The 20,427-nt window shown below is 39.5% G+C and overlaps 1 protein-coding gene across 1 annotated transcript in view; it reads right to left on the reverse strand.

The window, feature by feature from the left end:
• The window catches only part of LOC132362744 (centrosomal protein of 78 kDa-like), a 36,154-nt gene extending 24,259 nt beyond the window's left edge, over positions 1-11,895 (reverse strand). The window contains exon 1 of the mRNA XM_059917732.1: positions 11,701-11,895. Within this exon, the coding sequence (XP_059773715.1) occupies positions 11,701-11,725 (25 nt within the window). The 5' untranslated portion in view covers positions 11,726-11,895. The remainder of the gene's footprint in view (positions 1-11,700) is intronic.
• Positions 11,896-20,427: the final 8,532 nt, after the last annotated feature.

The raw sequence follows: 20,427 nt of genomic DNA on the forward strand, positions 1-20,427 counted from the left end.
AATTCATGTACAACCATCTATGAGACTGCCTGCATGGGGCCTCCTTGTTTGAAGACTACAGAGATTTTAAATTAAAAGAACCATCTATGTCAACTCTGCCTAGATGATGTGTTCAAAGGGAAGACTCAAAGCAGCAAACTAGAGGGAACTTTTCGTTTACTTATTTCTCAAAAGCCAAATAAACCCTCTAGGAATGGTTATCTGTCATTTCCTTTCTCAGCACCCACTGTTCCTTCTTCTGGCTGCAGTCACAATTTTTATTTGCAAACCATGACTACCGCCCTCAGTGGACCCATGTCTTCTGTCCCAGGGTTCCTTTTCCTCTAAGAATTTTATGATCTGCATGAATCACTTTGCATAGATAACTAAAATTGATCATTAAAATCTGAAATTAAAAAAAAAAAAAAAAAAAGAGCATGCAACACCCTGTTCTTATTTTGCTTCAAGGATACTCCTACTGAGCTCATGGAGCTGAAAGCTGCAAAAACTTGAAGGATCCTCCTCTCAGGTTGAAAGACTAGGACATGAAGTACCCAAGTATGCCACGCAGAGTTCAAGAAAAGGAATACAGCCAGATCTTCCATCTAGGTATCAGGAAGAAATCGGAGGTAGGGAAAAGAATTGGGGTAGCTCAGCAGTAGCCTTTTTCTTAACGTCAGAACCCTGATTTTTATTCTGAAACAAGACTATAAAACAACATTTCCCAGACATTCTCGCATGGAGGTGTAATCATGTGACTGTGTCTGGGCCAATGACCTGCAAGAACAAGTGTTATGCTGGCTTCCAAAAGGCTCTGGCAAAAGTCCAACTTAATGAAATGAAAATGTCTGATTAGACCTTGACTTGTCCTGACAACTCTGGTCACAGGGAAAGCAGTCTTATTGACTCATCATGTCATTTCGCTCAACTATTAATGCAAGGAGTATCATGAGGAAGAAAGAACTGCTTGCAAATGTACAAAATAAGCAACAAATACCCCTGTCAACAGTATTAAATTATTTATCAATCACACACTACAGGTTATATCACAGTAGTTACAATGATGGAGGCCACTGGGTCCTCACCAACAAAAAGACTGGTTCTTCCACTTTTAGGACAGTTATTTAGAGCAGGGCTCCCCAACCCCCCAGGAACCTGGCCGCACAGCAAGAGGTGAGTGGCGGGGAGCGAGCGAAGCTTCATCTGCCGCTTCCCATCACTCACATTACCACCTGAACCATACCCCAAACCCCCCGTCCGTGGAAAAACTGTCTTCCACGAAACTGGTCCCTGGTGCCAAAAAGGTTAGGGACCGCTGATCTAGAGGACTACAGGGCACTCAGCGTTTATCAGGAGTCTGTGCTTTCATACAATCTACTCTTCAGTAAGTCTACGAATCTTTTATCCTTGGCCCTAAACGCCAAAATCAGGGTTGTACTTTATTATAATCAAGGTGTTCAGGAATTTCTGGTGAAAATAAAAGTTTATACTCCTATTAAAAGTGAATAAATGTTTCTGAATCTACCTTTCATCTTTGGTTAATATGTTTCTTACTAAACAAGCCAAATTCATAAAGGAAAAGACAGGTTACCTCATAACACTTTCTTTTCAACTAAAGCAGTAAAGACCCACACTAACACTGCATTTTTTTACTTCCAAATTCTATACATCAGGCTTCTCACAGAAACTTTCACTTCAGCCAGTGGAATACCTTGCAGGAGGCAGGCACTCAAGAAATATTTGTTAAGGTGACTTGAACATAGTAACACATTAGGTGAACATTATAGGAAGTTAGCCTAAGGGCTCTTCACTCAGAAGAAAACAGCTTTTTACCATGTTCTTTATTGCCAAGTGAAAGGATATACATATACAGCCTTGTTCGCTCAAAATGTACCCTCTCCACATCACTGACATCCTGTAAATGGCCATAAATCACAACTGGTCCTTGTCATGAGAAAAACTGTGTGTCAACTTGAGTGTGTCTGCCTTAAAAGACAGGTGCAAGGGTAAAATCAAACATATTTAAGTGCTTGGGAAAGAAACACTGCTCTACAGAAGCAAGGGACTATTAGGGGCAGGAATTATAAACATATACACCTTTTATAGCAATAGACTCCAGACAGGAAATCAGGATGAGACTGGTCTATCCTGGCATTCATTTCATAGAGTTTAGTTTTCACTGATGAATGTTTAAACCCAAAGCACTGCAGTGGTAGTGCCAATATATGTCATATTTTCAGTTGCATCTCCTTTCTGGACTAGGAGCGCCCCTAACTACTCATAAGCCTTAAAATCCTAATTATTGGGTAGACCAGCGGCAGACTGGAGTGACACGAAATTAAGGTTGACTTTTAAGAAAATAGGCACATGTCTTGTACTTCTCTATTAGATACACTTCGGCAGTTTGCAGAGCCCAGATGAATTACAGAAGAGACACAGGTACTGTTAATACATCACATGCCTTCTAAAAATTCTGGAAGACGTGGGGAGTCCCACATCATTTCTTTGGGACTAGAGACGTTACCAAGGACTAAAATTGATGATGCATAGAAGGAGAACCCTCCAAAACTAACTCCTCTGCTTTGCTGACCCAAAGGAAGCCAAAGGAAAGAGACTCTCTCACTCCAAGTAACTCCCTAAACTAACAATGTTTAGAAAAAACAAGTATTTTCAAGGTGGTTCAGAGTTGGAGGATAGCAGGCAGAGAGTAGAAACTGACTTGGATTTGATTATGGGGTCACGAGAAAGGATCAGAAATGTTCATTTTTAGTTGTTATTACTGAAGTTTTTATAAAATCCCAAGACATTCACTAGAACTTTACTAATTAAGACACGTAACCCACACACAACTAGACTACAAATACTTCTAATACATGTTTTTGGTTTTTGTTTTTTGAGAAAGAAATCTCAACTACCAAAGGTTCACCAGCTGCAGGACTTCAAAGGCAGTAATAGGAGCAATGGTCTCCAATGACTCAATTTGGAAAGAAAAATCTCTCACACAACCCACCCATTAGGCAAGATGACATATACATCTACTTCAGGACACCTTACGTTTTGGATGAATAGCCTTGAATTTACTTCACAGCCAATAGCTTGCCAGAGAAAACTTCGAGTTGGATCCTATTACTTAATACACTAAATCCACAGCTCAAAGTCCATCTCACTGGATAATTGAATATAACTAGCGATGGGAATTAAAACTGAGGATGCCAGCAGCCCTGATTTCACTGTTATTATTTGTACTGTGTGAAATGATTTTCATATTGGCAAGTATGGGATCTCTGAAACTGTGCACTCTTCCTATCTACCATGGTACATACGATTATTTGCCCATGCACGCTCTGAGGGGCAATGTGGTACAATGAAAGGAGCCCTGAGCTTGAGTCAAAACCAGTTCTAGTGCCAGCTCTGCCACTATCTGGCTGAAGACCTTGGACCACACTTTAGGTCCAAGTTTACTCATTAATTTATTTAATAACCATGATTTGATCACAGACCTAAAAGAACACAACATTGCTCAGCTGTAAAAGGGGGGAAACTAGACCTAGTTTATAGACCTGGTGTTAGATTTAAATGAGATAATGGGTGTACTTTGCATCCAAGACACATTGGTGCTAGTCTTCTTCTACCGCAACTATCAGGCACTGTGTTCAGTCTAAAACACCACTGCAGGGAGCACACTGGAAGCCCTCATCACGTTTGTCATCACTGGGTAAAGCCTCTTGCCTCTTAGTCGGTAAAATCCATGAAGGCCAGGATTTTCTTCTTTCTAATACACAGACACATCCTCTGAACCTGCATGTGCCTCAGCGCCTAGTAAGCACTTAATAAATAATTGTTGAATGAATAAATTCTCTTTTATTCCTTAAAATAACTCTGGATCAACTAATATTTTTACCATTTTACAGTGAGGAGGCGAATAATGAGATAAACTGTCTATAAAATCAGGTGATAAGTCCCTTCCAATTCAACAATGCTATCTATAGTTTTTATATTTTCCAATAGTTCATCATTATATCATTCTTCCTAAATAATTGCTACTTACTCACATTTATTGGTTATTGCTTAAATAATAGCAAGAGTCTCAAACTATAAAATCTACTCCTATCTTTAAGGAAAATAAAATATTTGAACTGTAAAAAAAATCATTTGTTTCTAAGAAAACTTTATTCTCACATCTACACACAAACTATCTAATGAGGTTATTCTTAAGAAACTCTTCCAAGTAATTTTCCCAACCTGAACTTCCATATACTTTTCCCCAAATAAGAAGCGAAATAAACAATCAGTCAAGAGTGATATTAAAAACATGGGGGCAATCCTGTCCCTAAAACATTTCTTCACCAAAACTTGGATTCTTTCACTTTAAGAGCAGCAAGATCATCTTTTTTACTATCTTTCAGAAGATAACTGTAGCTTCCCTAGTCTGGGGCCCTAAATGAGAAAGACCTGGGTTAGATGCAGCCAATGTCACAGGGTCTCGTGGCTCTGAATCAGTATTTTCACACACTCCCAATCATAAATGCCCCAGAGACCTCCTATCCCCAAAACGGACACTGCTGTATCTCAAGTTCAGGTTTACAGAATGATGGCCTCCTCCAAGGCCTTCCTTAGAAAACGTATTCCCAAATTTGCCATCTCACCTCACGCTTCCTTCTCCAAAAGCAGCCTACTCTTTACCACTTATAAGTCTTCTCCTCTAGAGGGCTGAATGTATATTGGGGCACTCAGCAGATATTACACTCTACTCCATCAAAAGGATCTCATAAATTTGTTTTCATTTAGTAATTAACATTCCTCTAGACTCGCAGAAGTGCTGAGGGCAAAGTCATAACGCTTTTAATGGCAAAATCAAAATGGAAGCCCAGGTCAGACTTCACATCTAATGCTGTTGCTGGCAGACCCAGGGATTTTGAGACCGAGCAAGATGATTTTATCATTAAGGCATCACCACTGCTGTGCAGGGAATTTCTCTTTCATTACACCTCAGCTCCCTCCCACCTCAAAACGCTGCGTAGAGTTCTAACGTACTCTGAAACCACAGCAACTTATGACAGAGCAGCCATCATGATGACCTGTAAGTCATCAAGATACATATCAACCACTGGCTATGTTATTAATACTTGAAGTATCAAATTTGCTAAGGAAGCAAAAAGGAGCTTCATTCTTCCTCAAGGGGAATCAGAAACCAGTATGTTCAAGAGAGGATTTCCATAGGAAAACCGCCCCTGCCTCAGACAGCACCTACCATCAACATGTTTATGGGCAAACACAGTATCAGAAAAACATGCTGTGAGTCTTAGAAACAGCATATGCCTCATTTCATACGGGCTGCTATGGTGCTAGGCATTGTTTTTTGTTTTTTGGGTTTTTTTACTGCATTTCAGAGAAATAACCGTAAAATGAAGGTCTATAACCAGCATATAACACAATAAACAACAGCATCAACTTCTGCACCCTTTTTGTGAATGGTTTCCCTATGCTTTAATTGAAAATGTAAGTTTTAATATGCTTTGTGTTTTCTCTCAAAATAGTTTGGGACCAATTCTATTCTAAGACTTCTGTATTTACCATCTCCATCCAAGGTCCAAAGATTACAGAATTTACAAATGAAGGACACCCCCTACACACACACACACACACACACACACACACACACACACACACACGTCAGTAATAGAGGAGCTATGACAACAAAATTCCTGAATGACAGAAAGAAACACAGAGGACAGTGGCTTGAAACAGCAATGGTGGTCACCACAAGCTTTGTCCTAGAGTTCAGCTCAGGTCTTTCTGAAAGCCTGGACCAAAAACTCACAAAAACAAGAAGCAGTAACACAGTTCACATAACTTTCCTGAGCTTAAATATATAATAGATCTGGGTAACTGTCCAACCTAGGTTGTATCTTCAGGGAATCTCAACCTCTCATAAAAAACCAAGGTTTCTGGCTCAAGAAAAGGCTTAAAAGTTAGAGATGAGCATTGTTAAATCACTGGTTCCTATTCACATTTCAACCCTTGAAATAACGTTTCACTACTTGTCTCAGTCACCAGCGACTCTATAGTCTGTCTTGAGAAAGCTCACACGCCTCCCTGGCCTCAGCCATCTCCTTCTCACCGACAGGTCAGGTCCAATACAACCAAAGCTTAATTCACTTCAAAAGATATGTGAACTATTATTCAAGGACAGTAGCTGTCTGTTTACAGAAGCTTCATCCACATCAAGGCAGCTGAGTCTGTGAGCTTGATTTTTGTATTCTTCTTTCATTCTGTCAAAATTCAAGCTTACAGATATTTCTACTTTCAGTCTATTCTTTAATAAATGTCCCGCTCAGTGTAAGACAGGACTCAGAGTTTCAATGACATAACTGTATATTTTCCCAAGAAAATTGTTTATGTACCTTTCCATAAATGTTTTAACTTTTTCACCTAGAATATAAAATCCTTGAACAAAATGTCTGTCTTCTATAGTTTAGCAAGATACATGCTCAACACAATTTCCAAATCACCTTTAGTACCAATTTTAACCATGAAGAACACTGAAAATTCTACTGTAAATTATCAAATATATGGAAGCAAATATATAAATGAAATTCTTCTGTCATTTAGTACAAAGAAGAGAGATACAAATATAGGATAATTTCTCAAATGAGTTTCAACTACTTAATGTGCTACTTTAAAGCATATTCACAAACAATAGAAATAATCAATCTGAAGAACTGGATTCATCTCTATACACAAGGGACATTTTTATACAGTTTCTCGAAGAATTAGCCACACAAGCACAATAGGTACCATAAAGATTAAAAGAAAGTAACTGCATTAAAAATACTTCAGTTTATTAAAAGGAACGGTTCCTATTTTATAGGTATACACATCTATTTTTATAGAAAAGAACACATCTATTTTTATTCTAATTTCCATGACTCACTCCCCACCCATTCACCCGAGGAGATAGATAACAGTTGATCCTATTTTTCACCTTTTAATTTATTCTACCTGGAGAAATAAAATTCATCATTGTCCTATGTTATTTTCCCTCCCCTTTGGACATTTACCCACGAAATAAACATCTACTACCCACTGCTGTTAAGCAGTGTGCTGGGTCCTGGGGCTCCATCCCAGTCTCCTCCGCTGGTTTCCCCTATTTGCCCCAATTTCTAAGCGCTGAAGTGTCCCAGGACTCAGCCCTGTCTCATCCTCAAGTCAGTCTACACATGCTCACTTGGTGGTCTCAGCTAGTCTCCTGGTCTAATTAGCATCTATCCTATGCTGACCACCCCCATATTTATATATACTGCAGACCTCTTTCCTGGGCTCCAGTTTCACATATGGACTCACCAACTCATCCTCTGCCAATAGATGTTTTACAGATCTCGAACGTTTAACAAGCCCAACTAACTGCAGATCTTCTCCACCAAACCTCCTTTTAAAGGATGAAGTTGATGACAACTTCGTCCTTCTAGTTAGTTAGGCTGAAATCCTTGAAATCATCCTGACACCTCTTTCTGTCATACCCCACATCCAAGCTATCAACAAACCTCTCTTGGAAGGCTGGCCAAGGAGACACTTTGACGTAAGCTTCTGCCCAATCCTGACGCCTCTGCCTCCCTCCCACTATGTTGTTCCCAAGGGCACATGCTTACAAGTATTCTACACACTAAACCCTGTCTGAGTCTACTTCCCAAATGATCCAAATGCTTCAAGTCTTCACTACAAACATCCATTACAATATTGTGCATAGAACAGCTTATCCCTACTAGAAATAAAACAAAGGATGATTTTAGCTGATCTACGTGTAGAATCATATAGTTATAGATTCAGAGATTAAGGATATTTCTTGTCTTCTTTACAAGGACACTGATTGCCTCATGCTGCCTTACTACTCTTTTTGTTTATCCTTCATGCAGCAATGAAAGGCTTTAAATAAATCTTATCCATTCAAGTCCAACTGGTATTTTTTCTTTCTCTTCCCTGAGGAGCATCTTTTTTCTATACTACCACTTCTCTATTACTTCAGTTATTCACTGCATTTAGTTGTTTATCTTATTTTTTTCAGAAATATTCCTTCATAACAAGGAGGTGCTAAAAACCTCATTTCACAAGTAGGTATGAAAAAGAAATATCTTGAACACCTTTCCTAAAAAGAAATCTAAAGGTAGGTAATTTAGTACATAAGACTTTAGGAAAGCATTAGAAGAAAGTAAAACAAAGTCAAATATTAACAATTTACTGAACATAAATTCTCATTACACAAAATAGTATCTCTCCTTATAACTTCAAAATATTAATAGGGCCACACAGCAAAATATCAAGTGTCAGATGCAGCTAGACTACAAAATGTTATGTTTTTATTTTTAGAAGTATGTTTTTTATTACTGCTGAAACGAGAATTTTAGAAAAAAAACTACCATCAGTTTCTTAACATGTAATTTATTTGTAAAAGTCAACCAAAACAATCTGAATTCAATCATCAGCTCAGGAAGCAGATTCCATGACATTTTTTTCCCCTAAATGGCTAAACGACACAGGCAGCGATAAAATATGCAGAGAAAGAACCATGTCACAGAAGATGTGACAATTTTGATAAATGATGATAAACTGTGATGTAGAACAGCCGTTTGTAAGCTGCTGTTTTCAAAAACATGTATTTTAATGATGATTTTTGCCAAATATCATTTTAGAGAGATATTCTGTAATAAAACCATTGACAAACAAAATTGGTACCTTATTATAAATTAGAACAGAAATGTATTTCAGTTTTCAGCAAACTTGTAATTTTGCTTTGAATGAGAATGCATTTTAGATCCAGTCAGTTCCTTACAATGTTAAACACAGTCATCATCTGACCCAGAAATCCCACTCCGAGGTATAAAACAGAAATTAAAACATACTTTCACACAGACCCTTGTACATGAATGTTCATACATGCAACATTATTCATAAAAGACAAGAAGTGCAAACAACCCAAATGTCCATCAAGTGACATATAATATCAATAGAACAGAATATTATTCAGCAATAAGAAGGAATAAAGTACTGATACATGCTACAATACGGATGAACCTTGAAAATATTATATTAAGGAAGCCAGTCACAAGAGGCTACATATCATTATGTTTATATGAAATATAAATTCTATTTATATGAAATGCCCAGGATAGGCAAATCCATAGAAATAAGATGTAGATAAGTGGTTGCCTAGGGTTGAGAGTGTAGAGGGAATGGAGAATAATTGCTAATGGATATAGGGTTGCTTTCTGGGGTAATGAAATGTTCTAGAATTGTGCACGGTGATGGCTGCACAACTCTCTGGCTATACACAACCTCTGAATTGTACACTTTAAGTGGGTGAACTGTATGTGAACTACATCGCAAAAAAGCTATTTAAAATGCCAGTTAAAAAGGCCAGTCAGGGGCTTTCCTGGTGGCGCAGTGGTATAGAATCCACTTGCCAATGCAGGGGACACGGGTTCGAGCCCTGGTCCAGGAAGATCTCACATGCTGCGGAGCAACTAAGCCCACGAGCCACAACTACTGAGCCCAAGTGCCACAACTACTGAAGCCCGCGCGCCTAGAGCCCACGCACCGCAATGAAGAGTAGTCCCCGCTCGCCGCAACTAGAGAAAGCCCACACACGGCAACAAAGACCCAACGCAGCCAAAAATAAATAAATAAATCAATTTACTTTTTAACAAAAGGGCCGGTCATGTTGTAGCTGTTTATAACTTGTATAGACTTTTCAAAGTCTAAATCCCTAATTATCAAAATATGTTTCTTACTGTCCACAAACCTCATTTCATTTCCTTACATAAAACCATCTGCCTATTCCACTATAAATACTACACGTAGTGAAAGAAAGTGCTTCTAAAATTAAATTATGTTTTCAAAACAGATTTCTCCTTAATATATTTAATTTTAATGATTCGCATGTGAATTATCCACACTTTCCATTAACTATGGTTAAATTTTCAATCTCAGATAAGTATCCCCCAATACAAAAGCACATTAACAGGCCATTCCTCTCCCAACACAAGCTGTGTGGACTAAATTTTTAACGTATTAGCTTGAATTTTAAAAAGCAAAATTAAGGAGGCAGATCTGTAAGAAAAGCAAGCATATGAAGTCTCAGAATTTTAGAATGGAAAATATTTTCAAGACTGATCCTCTTCAGGACTACTGAAACTTTAATATCTAAGAACTAACCCCAGGAATTTTGTGATATTCTCATATCACCTTACTTTTTAAATTTTTATTGGAGTATAGTTGATGTACAATGCTGTGTTACTTTCTGCTATACATACCTTACTATTTTGCCTTATTATTTATATTTACATTAAGTTGATTCCTTTCCTTTTTTTTTTTAACTTAGCAATGTATGACACAACATCAGTGAACTTATGGGTTTGGTAAGCTATCTGTACTAGTCTAACAAACATTACAATAAATAAAATTTTAAATGGTGATGTGTCTATCACTTAAAAACATCTTGCACATGATCAGTACTACATATACCACACTTTGGGAAATACTGATCTAGTTTTATCTTCTAATTTTATGGGTGAGAAAGTTGAACTTCCTGGTGACTCTCAAAAGTCTGTGCACATCAGAACCTCCTGGAGGGTTTGTGTTAAAATAGAGAGTGCTGGGCCCTTCCCCAAGAGCGTAGGTCTGGGGTAAGGTCTGAGAATTTACGTTTCTAACAAATATCTAAGTGGTACTAATGCTGCTGGCCCAGGGACCGCCCTTCAAAAACCACTGACCAAAACCTACTAACCCCAAATTAGTCAGACCAGAATTTAAACTAGAACCCAATCTTCTCTTAGATGCTCTTATAATTATATGCTCTATCAAACATGTTTAATGTTGCTGAATTTTATTCACCTTTCACTTAATTTTACTCTTTTCAATAAAGGTGATTATTAAATGCTAAAGATCAGGTTTATACATTTTTAAGACTTCAGAGTTGTTATAAAATAGTGATTAATAAAAATTTAAGGAAAAGAACATTACAATCACCTTTGAGGACCCTGAATCCCTTTTCTTGGTCACATACCCTCCGTTAGTCCTTTGAGATAAACATTATCTTCAAGTTTGTGTCTTATCATTCACTTGCTTTTCTTGTTAATTTTCTCATAGCTGTATCTCTAAATAACATATTGTTTAGGTTGTATGTTCTGAGCTTTATACTATATCTTTTTATGCTATTTGCTTTTTTATTCAATATGATGTTTTTGAGATGTAGCCCTCGGTTTTTATCAGTAATTCACTGCTTTCATGGCGGGGCAGTATTTCATCTACAAGAAAACAGCACTAAAATTGTTGACTTTTTTTTTCATTTTGAAAAAATCGGAGGTAAAAAAGAAGTTGCAAAAATAGTACAGAGAAGTCCTATGTATGCTTCATCCAGTTTCCTCCAATGGTTACATCTTACCTAACTATATTACAGTATCAAAACCAGCAAACTGGTTTTGGGACAATGCTTGTGTATAGTTTCATGCCATTTTATTATATATGCAACTCTCAATTTTTAAGTTCTTTTTTTTTTTTTTTTTTTTCTCGCGGGCCGCCCAGGCCGCGAGACCAAGAGCCGCGGGGGCCGGGCCGGCGCGCCGCCCCCGCCCCGCCTCAGGCCGCCCGCGCTTGGGCCGCCGCCCGGCGACGCGAGGCCAGTCCCACCCCGCCCCCACCCCCGCCGCCGGCCCGGGGGTCGCTCACCTTCCGCGTTGCCCCAGACCACCATGCCCGGGCACAGCCGCCTCCTCCGGCCTCGCTGGCCCCGCCGCCGCCACACGGTGCCCTCGCCTGCGGCGGGGAGAAGGGCCGGGGAAGGAGTCGCACCGCCGCGCCGCGGTCCACGCTCGCCCCACACTCGCAGCGGCCACACTGAGCGCGCCCAATGGCTGCTCTGTCCCTCCCCCTCCGACGGGCGCGCGCGCCGCGGCTCCGCCCCGCCCCTCCCCCTGCGGCGGCCGGCACGCTCCCAGGCTCCTCCCCGCCCTTCCCCACCCGCGGCGGTTCCGGCCCCGGCTCGCACTCCGCCCCGCGCTGCGCAAGTGCCCGCCTCGCGCCTAGCCTCGGGCGACCCTGAACCACCTGCGCGGCGCCCCTCCCAGGCCCGCCCTCGGAGGTCAGCTCCTCCACTGCACGTGACCGTCTCGCTCGCGGGGGCGGAGAGGAGCGCGGCGCCGGCCCGCCTTCCGCATCCCGAGACCTGCGCGCCTCTCGCTGGGGTTGATGCGCTGTTCTCCTCTCTGCGAGTCCCCGCCCCGCGCTGCACTCCCCAGTCCGGGAGGACACTAGTTCAGGGACTGACCATGCTTAATCAAGATCATTCTATTGATATTAATGAATATCTGAGTTACTTCCTTTATTCCCCCCCCCCCCGTCAATTAAAGACAATGCTCCTACCTATTAGAAAAATGAAAATCCAAACACTGACAGCCCCAAATACTTGCAAGAATGTGAAGTAATAGGAACGCTCATTCATTGCTGGTGGGAATGCAAAATAGTACAGCCATTCTGGAAGAGAGTTTGGCAGTGTCTTACAAAACTAAACATACTCTTACTATACGATCCAGCAATCGGACTCCTTGGTATTTACACAAAGGAGTTGAAAAATTGTGTCCACATCAAAAACCTGGACACAAAAAAAAAAAAAAAAAAAAAAACCTGGACACAGATGTTTCATAGCAGCTTTATTCATAATTGCCAAAACTTGGAAGCCACCAAGATGCCCTTCGGTAGATGAATGGGTAAACAAACTGGTGCATCCAGATAATGGAATATTATTCAGCACTAAAAAGAAATAAGCCATCAACCCATGAAAAGATATGCAAGAACTTTAAATGCTTATTACTAAGTGAAAGAAGCCAATCTGAAAGGCTACATACTCTTTGATTCCAACTAAGTGATACCATAATGGTGGATAATGTCATTAGTCAAAACCCATAGAACATACAACACCAAGCGTGAATCCTAATGTAAACTATGGACTTTGGGTGCTGATGAAGTGTAAATGTAGATTCATCAATTGTAACAAATATCCTTCTCTGCTGAGTAGTTGATAATGGTGGAGGCTATACATATGTGGGAACAGGGGGTACGTGGGAAATCCCCGTACCTTTCACTCAATGTTGTTGTGAACATAAAACTGCTCTAAAAAAATAAAGTCTACAAACTTTAAGCTATAAGATGAATAAGTTCTGAGGTTCTAATGTATAGCATGGTGACTAGTTGATAACACTGCAATGTATAACTATAATTTGCTAAGAGAACTTAAAGGTTGACCCCAAAACATATACATATATATTTATATATTCCCCTTTACCATAAATGTACGGCTGTGCGCCTGGCTTCTCTAATCTCTTCCAATCATCTATTTTTATTTCTGCTCAGTACCATACTGTCTTAATTGGTAGAGTTTTATAATAGCGAGTCTTAATATCTAGTAGGTCAAAAATCCCCAATTCACTCTTCCATTTGCTGCTAAGAATCAGCTCGCATGTTCTATGTGGGGGAGGGAGGTGAAGGAAATTCATTTTAGCTTCATAAAACCTCTAAAACAATTTGGGGAGAATCACATCTTCTGTGGATTGAAATTTTCTATTGAAATAAGATTTATTTCTCCATTCCTTTAGTTTTTCTTAAGTGTCTTTGTTCTATAATTTTCTCCATATAGTTGTTGCCTATTCTTGCTAGAGTTATTCCTAGGTACTTTATAATTGTGATAATATTATAAATGGTATCTCATTGCCTTTTCTAAATAGTTGTAGCAGAGTACAGAAATGCAATTGATTCTGTATATTGATTTTGTTTGCAGTATACTTGCTAACCACTTTTATTCATTCGAATACTTCATCTGTAGATTCTTTTGGTTTTTCTACAGGGACAAGATATCCTCAATGACTAGTGATAGCAGTTTTTTCTTCTCCAATGCTAAGAATTCTTCTTTTTCTTCCTGTGTAAGACTTCCTATATAATGCTGCAAAGAAGGATTATCTTATCTTGTTGGTGAAAGGCGTCTTATCTTGTTTCCAATATTTAAACAGAATGTTTTCAGTGTTTCACCATTAAATATCACATCTGCTGAATACTTATACCTTCTAATGATAGTCTGTTCATTTTGTATCATGAATAGATACTGAATGTTATGGAATGCATTTTCTACATCTCCTGAGATTAAATTTTTTTTTAAATCAAGAATTCAGTGGGGGACAGATGGATTGAGAGTTTGGGGTTAGCAGACGCAAACTATTATATATAGGATGGATAAACAACAAGGTCCTACTATACAGCACAGGGAACTAAATTCAATATCCTGTGATAAACCATAATGGAAAAGTATAAGAAAGAATGCATATATATGTAACTGAGTCTCTTTGCTGTACAGCAGAAATTAACATTGTAAATCAACTGTACTTCAATAAAAAACTTACTCTGCACCCGTAATGTGTCACACTGTTCTAGACAGTAGAGGCAAAGCAGTGACCAAACAGATGAAAACACTTGCCCTCAGGGAGTTCACCTTGTATTAAAGGAGAACAAACACAATGAATAAATAAAATGCATAGTTTGTTACATATTGATCAACACAAAAGGCAAAAATGAAGTAGAGAGGGGAACAGGTAGTGTGGGGAAGGAGGTCTGCAACTTCAAATGCAGTGGTAGGAATGGGTGTCATTGACAAAATGACACCTGGCAAGAGCCTGCAAGCAGAAACAAGAGCATAGCTTGTATGCAGTAAGCACTGCAAGGCAATATGAAGTTCTGTTACAAATTCTGTGAAGGAAAAGTGAATTTCTGAGTAGGTTCACTGGAAAATATAAATGTTAACATATCATTTTAGTTGCTAATTCCCTATCACAAGCAATGAAGCTTAAAAATCTTACATCAACTATTAAGTAAATTAAAAAAACCGCTGAAACCATTATAACCACCAGTAGTACCAAAGTAGCATTCTTATTAAAAGTATGAAAATAACCATTTCAATATAGAATACAGAAAGATAACAAAAATTATTCTGTTGTTCAAAGTAAATTATTATAAAATTTCAACTTGGGTCACAGAAGCCTATCAAAAAAATAAGTATGGGAAAAGCATAAATGGAAAAAAGAAATATTCACAAGTACAAGACCTAAAACTCATTGTAAGTACTCCCCATAAGTTATCTGACCCAATCCAGGGCTAACACTCTAAAGAAACATGAAAACAAAAAGACAATCACTCAGAGACCAGATGACAGAAAGAGGAAAGGAATCGTTTCAAAGATGTGTTACAGAAAGTTCAAGTACAAAATTTTCAAATGAATATTGAGAATGCAAAAGGAAAACAGACCCAGCAAGTCTAACTAGCAAAGAAATAAATAAGCAAAGACAAAAAGAGAAGTACATCTAAACACACAAAGACTGACCAAAAGAGAATAAGGAAACTCCTAAACCAAAAGGTCACAGAGGTGTCCTATCCAACATTAGCTCATGGGATGATGATAGGTGTTTATGCGGGGGGGGGGGGGGGGGGGGGTGAATAGGTCAAAGTTAATCTATTAGATTCTTTATGCAGTACATCTCAGAATCTTTCAAAATGCCACTGTGAATTATGAATCACTAACCTACTTTGGGGGTAGGGTATGGGGGGCACAGAGTAAGTACGCATAAGAATGTAGTCTTTCCCATGCCAGCTCACCACGGAACCGTTTATTTTGGCCAAAAACAAAAGTCTGTGAGAAAAATGTTGTCCTAAAGGATGGTAAGACAGATGAAATTCATAAGTCGCTTTGTAGAGTTAAAGGAATGCTAAAAAAAAAAAAAAAAATTTAAGGACTTTCTGGTTGTTGTTTTTTTCTTTTATTATTGGTAGAAAGCCAGCCAAGAATCAGTTGGACTTACAAACATGAGTACATGGATGAATAAAAGATAGAAAAGAGAATAAATCAAAATTCTGATATATTTTACTGAAGAGGATATTTGGATACAAATGTTGTTATGAAGCAGTCCAACTATGCTAAAGTAAAGAAAGAAAAATGCAAGGGTTGTACTCGTCCTAACTGACAAAAGTGAAATAAATCACCAGGATGGAATGGTATCCAACCAGAGTTCTGGATGCTCTTGAGGACGACTATGAATCTGTAGGCAAAGTTAGATAGAATCATCCAAATAGCCCCAAATTTGGCTCCTACAAAGGCTCCGGAGAAGACCCAATAAAATAAGATTCATTGTGGATTTGTTGGAAGTATAGGGTAGGTTGAGGGAATTTTTAATTAAGAATAGACTCAGACACTGAAGTAAAAATAACCTAATAGAAGAAACACCGTAAAGTTATAGAATCTATAGATATCTGTATTAATTCTATATCTATAGGTAGATTCTGTATCTATAAAGAGAAATAGATATAAAACACCTGAAATTTTTTGAAGTGGTAAATAAACTGAGGCAGGAAATAATGTTGATTTAGACTTTCGACACATCTTAGACAACATTCTTCAACAAAGGCTTAAAATATTAAATCACTATCAAAAGAAATATTCTGCCCCAGATAGGAAAGTGGCTTGGTGGCAGAAAACAAAAGGAAGAAATAAGCAAAATTTCAAATATAGTTTATCTCGGGATATTAGTGAAAACTAGTCTCATTTGTATAATATTGAAAAATGGAGCACACGGCAAATGTTCAGGTTTAGAAATGAGCAGTGAAATGCCAAGCGCCAGAGATAACCGACGGAGAGTTATTTATTTATTTAGTACAGTCCTGGCAATGACAAGGGTCATAGCCAGTATGATCCACGACATTCAAGGAAGCTCTCCACGTGCCAAACACCACCTGAGTCACTGTATGTGCATGACTTTGTTTAGTCTTCACAACTTCCTACAGAAGTAATTGCCATTTTATTCCATGAGTTTACAAGCTAGACAGTAAAGGCTCAGAGAGGAAAGTAACTCCCCCAAAGATCACTAAGGTAAGTAGGTGGCAGTAATAGTAGCTACTAAATGTTAGAGCTAAAATTTGAAACCTGGCAACTGACCCCAGAATCCTTACCTACTTTGGGGGTAGGGTATGGGGGGCACAGAGTAAGTACGCATAAGAATGTAGTCTTTCCCATGCCAGCTGACCACGGAACCCTTTATTTTGGCCAAAAACAAAGCACTGCGAGAAAAATGCTGTCCTAAAGGGTGGTAAGTCAGATGAAATTCATAAATCACTTTGAAAGGTTAGAGGAATGCTAAAAAAAAAAAAAAAAAAAAAAAAATTAACTACTGCACCAATGGTTCTCAAACTTGAGCATGCATCAGAATCACCTGGAAGGTGTGTCAAAGACAGACTGCTGGGCCCCATCCCCTCGAGTTTCTGACTAAGCAGATTTTGTGGGTTCCGAATTTCTATTTCTAACAAACTGATGTTTCTGCTCAAGGGCCCACACTTGGAGAAATATGGTCCTAAGCCACAGGTGGTGAAACAAGAGATCACGATAAGAATGGTCTCGGGAAAAGGAGAAAACCTAGGTGAAGAAAGCTGGCGTGGAATTAAGGAAAGGAAGGATGAATCATCCAGTAAATGGGGTCCAGCTAAAATCACATGGAAATTTTCCTGGGCCTTTTGCTCCCTGGGTGGGCAAAGAGTCTTCCTGGGACCTCAAACAGCCTAAAACTATTCAACCCAGCTTCGGGCACAATAGAAATTTAATGGCAAAAGGATGTCCCCACGTTCAGGATCTCTGTACTCTGGCTACCACCACAAACCTTACCCACTGACAATGCCTAGAACTCCTTTAACAGGAAACAAAACGTTTTACTTTGTAGCAAGAAATAGAAGCTTGAGAAGGAAATAAGTCCTAAAAAGTGAATATATATCGCTGTCTACAGATCTCATTCCAAATGTAAATGACTGCTTATAGATTAACCATAGGTCTAATATAACATGGCATGTCTAATATGCTTAAAATTACAAAAATTCAGTTTTATTACTTTGGAGAGGAAGCATGATGCTACATGCAAGGCATCAAATTTGGTGTTAGAAATCCTATATTTGGGGATAAATGACTTCTGACAAGTCTTTTTTTGTTTCTTTGTTTATATTTTATTTTTGGCTGCGTTGGGTCATCGTTGCTGCACGTGGGCCTTCTCTAGTTGCGGCGGGCGGGGGCTACTCCTCGTTGCGGTGCACGGGCTTCTCATTGCAGTGGCTTCTCTTGTTGCAGAGCACAGGCTCTAGGCACGTGGGCTCAGTAGTTGTGGCTCGCGGGCTCTAGAGCGCAGGCTCAGTAGTTGTGGCGCATGGGCTCAGTGGCTCCGCGGCATGTGGGATCTTCCCGGACCAGGGCTCGAACCCGTGTCTCCTGCATTGGCAGGTGATTCCTAACCACCATACCACCAGGGAAGTCCAGACGTTTTCTTCATACGTAGAAAAGGAGCAGTAGGGACTTCCCTGGTGGCACAGTGGTTAGGAATCGCCTGCCAATGCAGGAGACACGGGTTCGAGCCCTGGTCCGGGAAGATCCCACATGCCGCGGAGCCACTGAGCCCATGCGCCACAACTACTGAGCCTGTGTGCCACAACGACGGAAGCCCGCGCGCCTAGAGCCCGTGCTCCGCAACAAGAGAAGCCAGCGCAATGAGAAGCCCGCGCACCGCAAGAAGAGTAGCCCCCGCCCGCCTCAACTAGAGAAAGCCCACGCGCAGCAACGACCCAACGCAGCCAAAAATAAATAAATATAAAATTAATTTATTTTTTTAAAAAAGGAGCAGTAATTCCCCACAGAGATGTGAGGATCAAAAGGGATCCTATTTGTGAAAGCATTTGGTCAATTATAACTCACTTTTTCAATTATAAGGTGTTAGGACTACTTCGGGGAGTAACACGTTTTATACAAGCTGTTACTAGATGTGCACTGTATTCAAGTTTAGGGTGCATATTAACGTCCAGTGTCATTTATACACAAGAGATGCCTTCTAGGCTCAAGAGACAAAAGTTACAAGTGATAATCAGGCATTCATGAAGCTGGGATTTGATAACGTTTCTCCCAGTCTAAACGCAGTGGGAAAAATCCAGAACTGAAAGTGGACACAAACTACTTAGTATTTTAGGAAAGCAGGAGAGACACAACAGGATTGGGGAGAAGTATCAAGTCTATCAGAAGCTCTCAGGGATGCCTGGTGTCTACCTACAGAGGCTGCAACCAGCATATTCTTAGGACAAAACCCTAAGGTAGTGGGTGGTTTTTTCTTTGGTTTTTCGTTGCCTGAGAGTGAGCTACTGTCCCGATATCTCACTCTAAAACCTATAGAAAGAGAAGGGCTGTGTTCCTCCAGCTGTGGCACCTCAGGGTAGGGTCCTCTACCTAAGGCTCTGAAAAAGTAAGGAGGGCACAGTGCTACCTCATAGTACAAAAAGGTACATGAAAGACCTATGTTCTCCTTCCTCTGCTGCTGGCAGGCACTAAGATGAGGAAGAGATGCTCAGAAGGCCATGGCATGGTGATGGAGGAGTCCAGTCTGGCTGCGGCACCTTCACGACCTTAGGAAAACTGTCGGCAAGCTTTCATTAGAGTAGGTTCAGGCCACAACGTGCATATTCATCTTTCATCTGTTTAAACAAGGCACTAACTAGTAGGTGTCACTGGTCACTTCCTATTGAACAAAGCCTACAAGATTTTAGGTAAGCATCAAGACACTGATGTTGGGTCAGGCGAAGATTTCTTAGCTATGACACCAAAAAGTATATTGATAAAAGAAAAAAATAAGCTGGGCTTCATTCAGATAAAAAATAATGCATTTCAAAAGACACCATTAAAAAAGTAAAGACGTGCCATGAACTAGGAAAAAATATTTGAAAATCATATATCCAATAAAGGACTTGTATCCAATAATAACAAGCGTTGGCAAGGATACGGAGAAACTGGAACCCTCATGCATTGCTGGTGGAATTGTCAAATTCGAAACTGCTACTTTGAAACACTGATTCATCATATGACCCAGGTAATTACCCCTAGGTAACCACCCAAGTGAAATTAAAACTACATGCACACATCAGCCAGAGCGGCGAAAACGTGGAAACAAACCAAATGTCCATTAATTGGTGGATGGATAAATAAAATGTAGTATATCCATACTATAGAATATTCTTTGGCAATATGATACATGCTACTGCATAACCTCAAAAACATTACGCTAGATAAAAGAAGCTAGACACAAGAGACCACATACGGTATGAGCCCATTTATATGAAATGTCTACAAAAGGCAAATCTATAGAGGTAAGAAGTAAATTATCGGTTGAATGGGTCTGGGGGTGGGAATGAGAGTGATTCCAAATAGGCACAAGGTTTCTTTTGGAGGGTGATGGAAATGTTCAAAAATTAGATTACATGATAGGTGCATACAACTCTATAAATTCACAGATTTTACTAAAAACCACTGAATTGCATATACTTCAAAAGAGTCAATTGTATGGCATG

Source organism: Balaenoptera ricei, chromosome 3, assembly GCF_028023285.1.
Source record: "Balaenoptera ricei isolate mBalRic1 chromosome 3, mBalRic1.hap2, whole genome shotgun sequence".
Classification (NCBI taxonomy): Eukaryota; Metazoa; Chordata; class Mammalia; order Artiodactyla; family Balaenopteridae; genus Balaenoptera; species Balaenoptera ricei.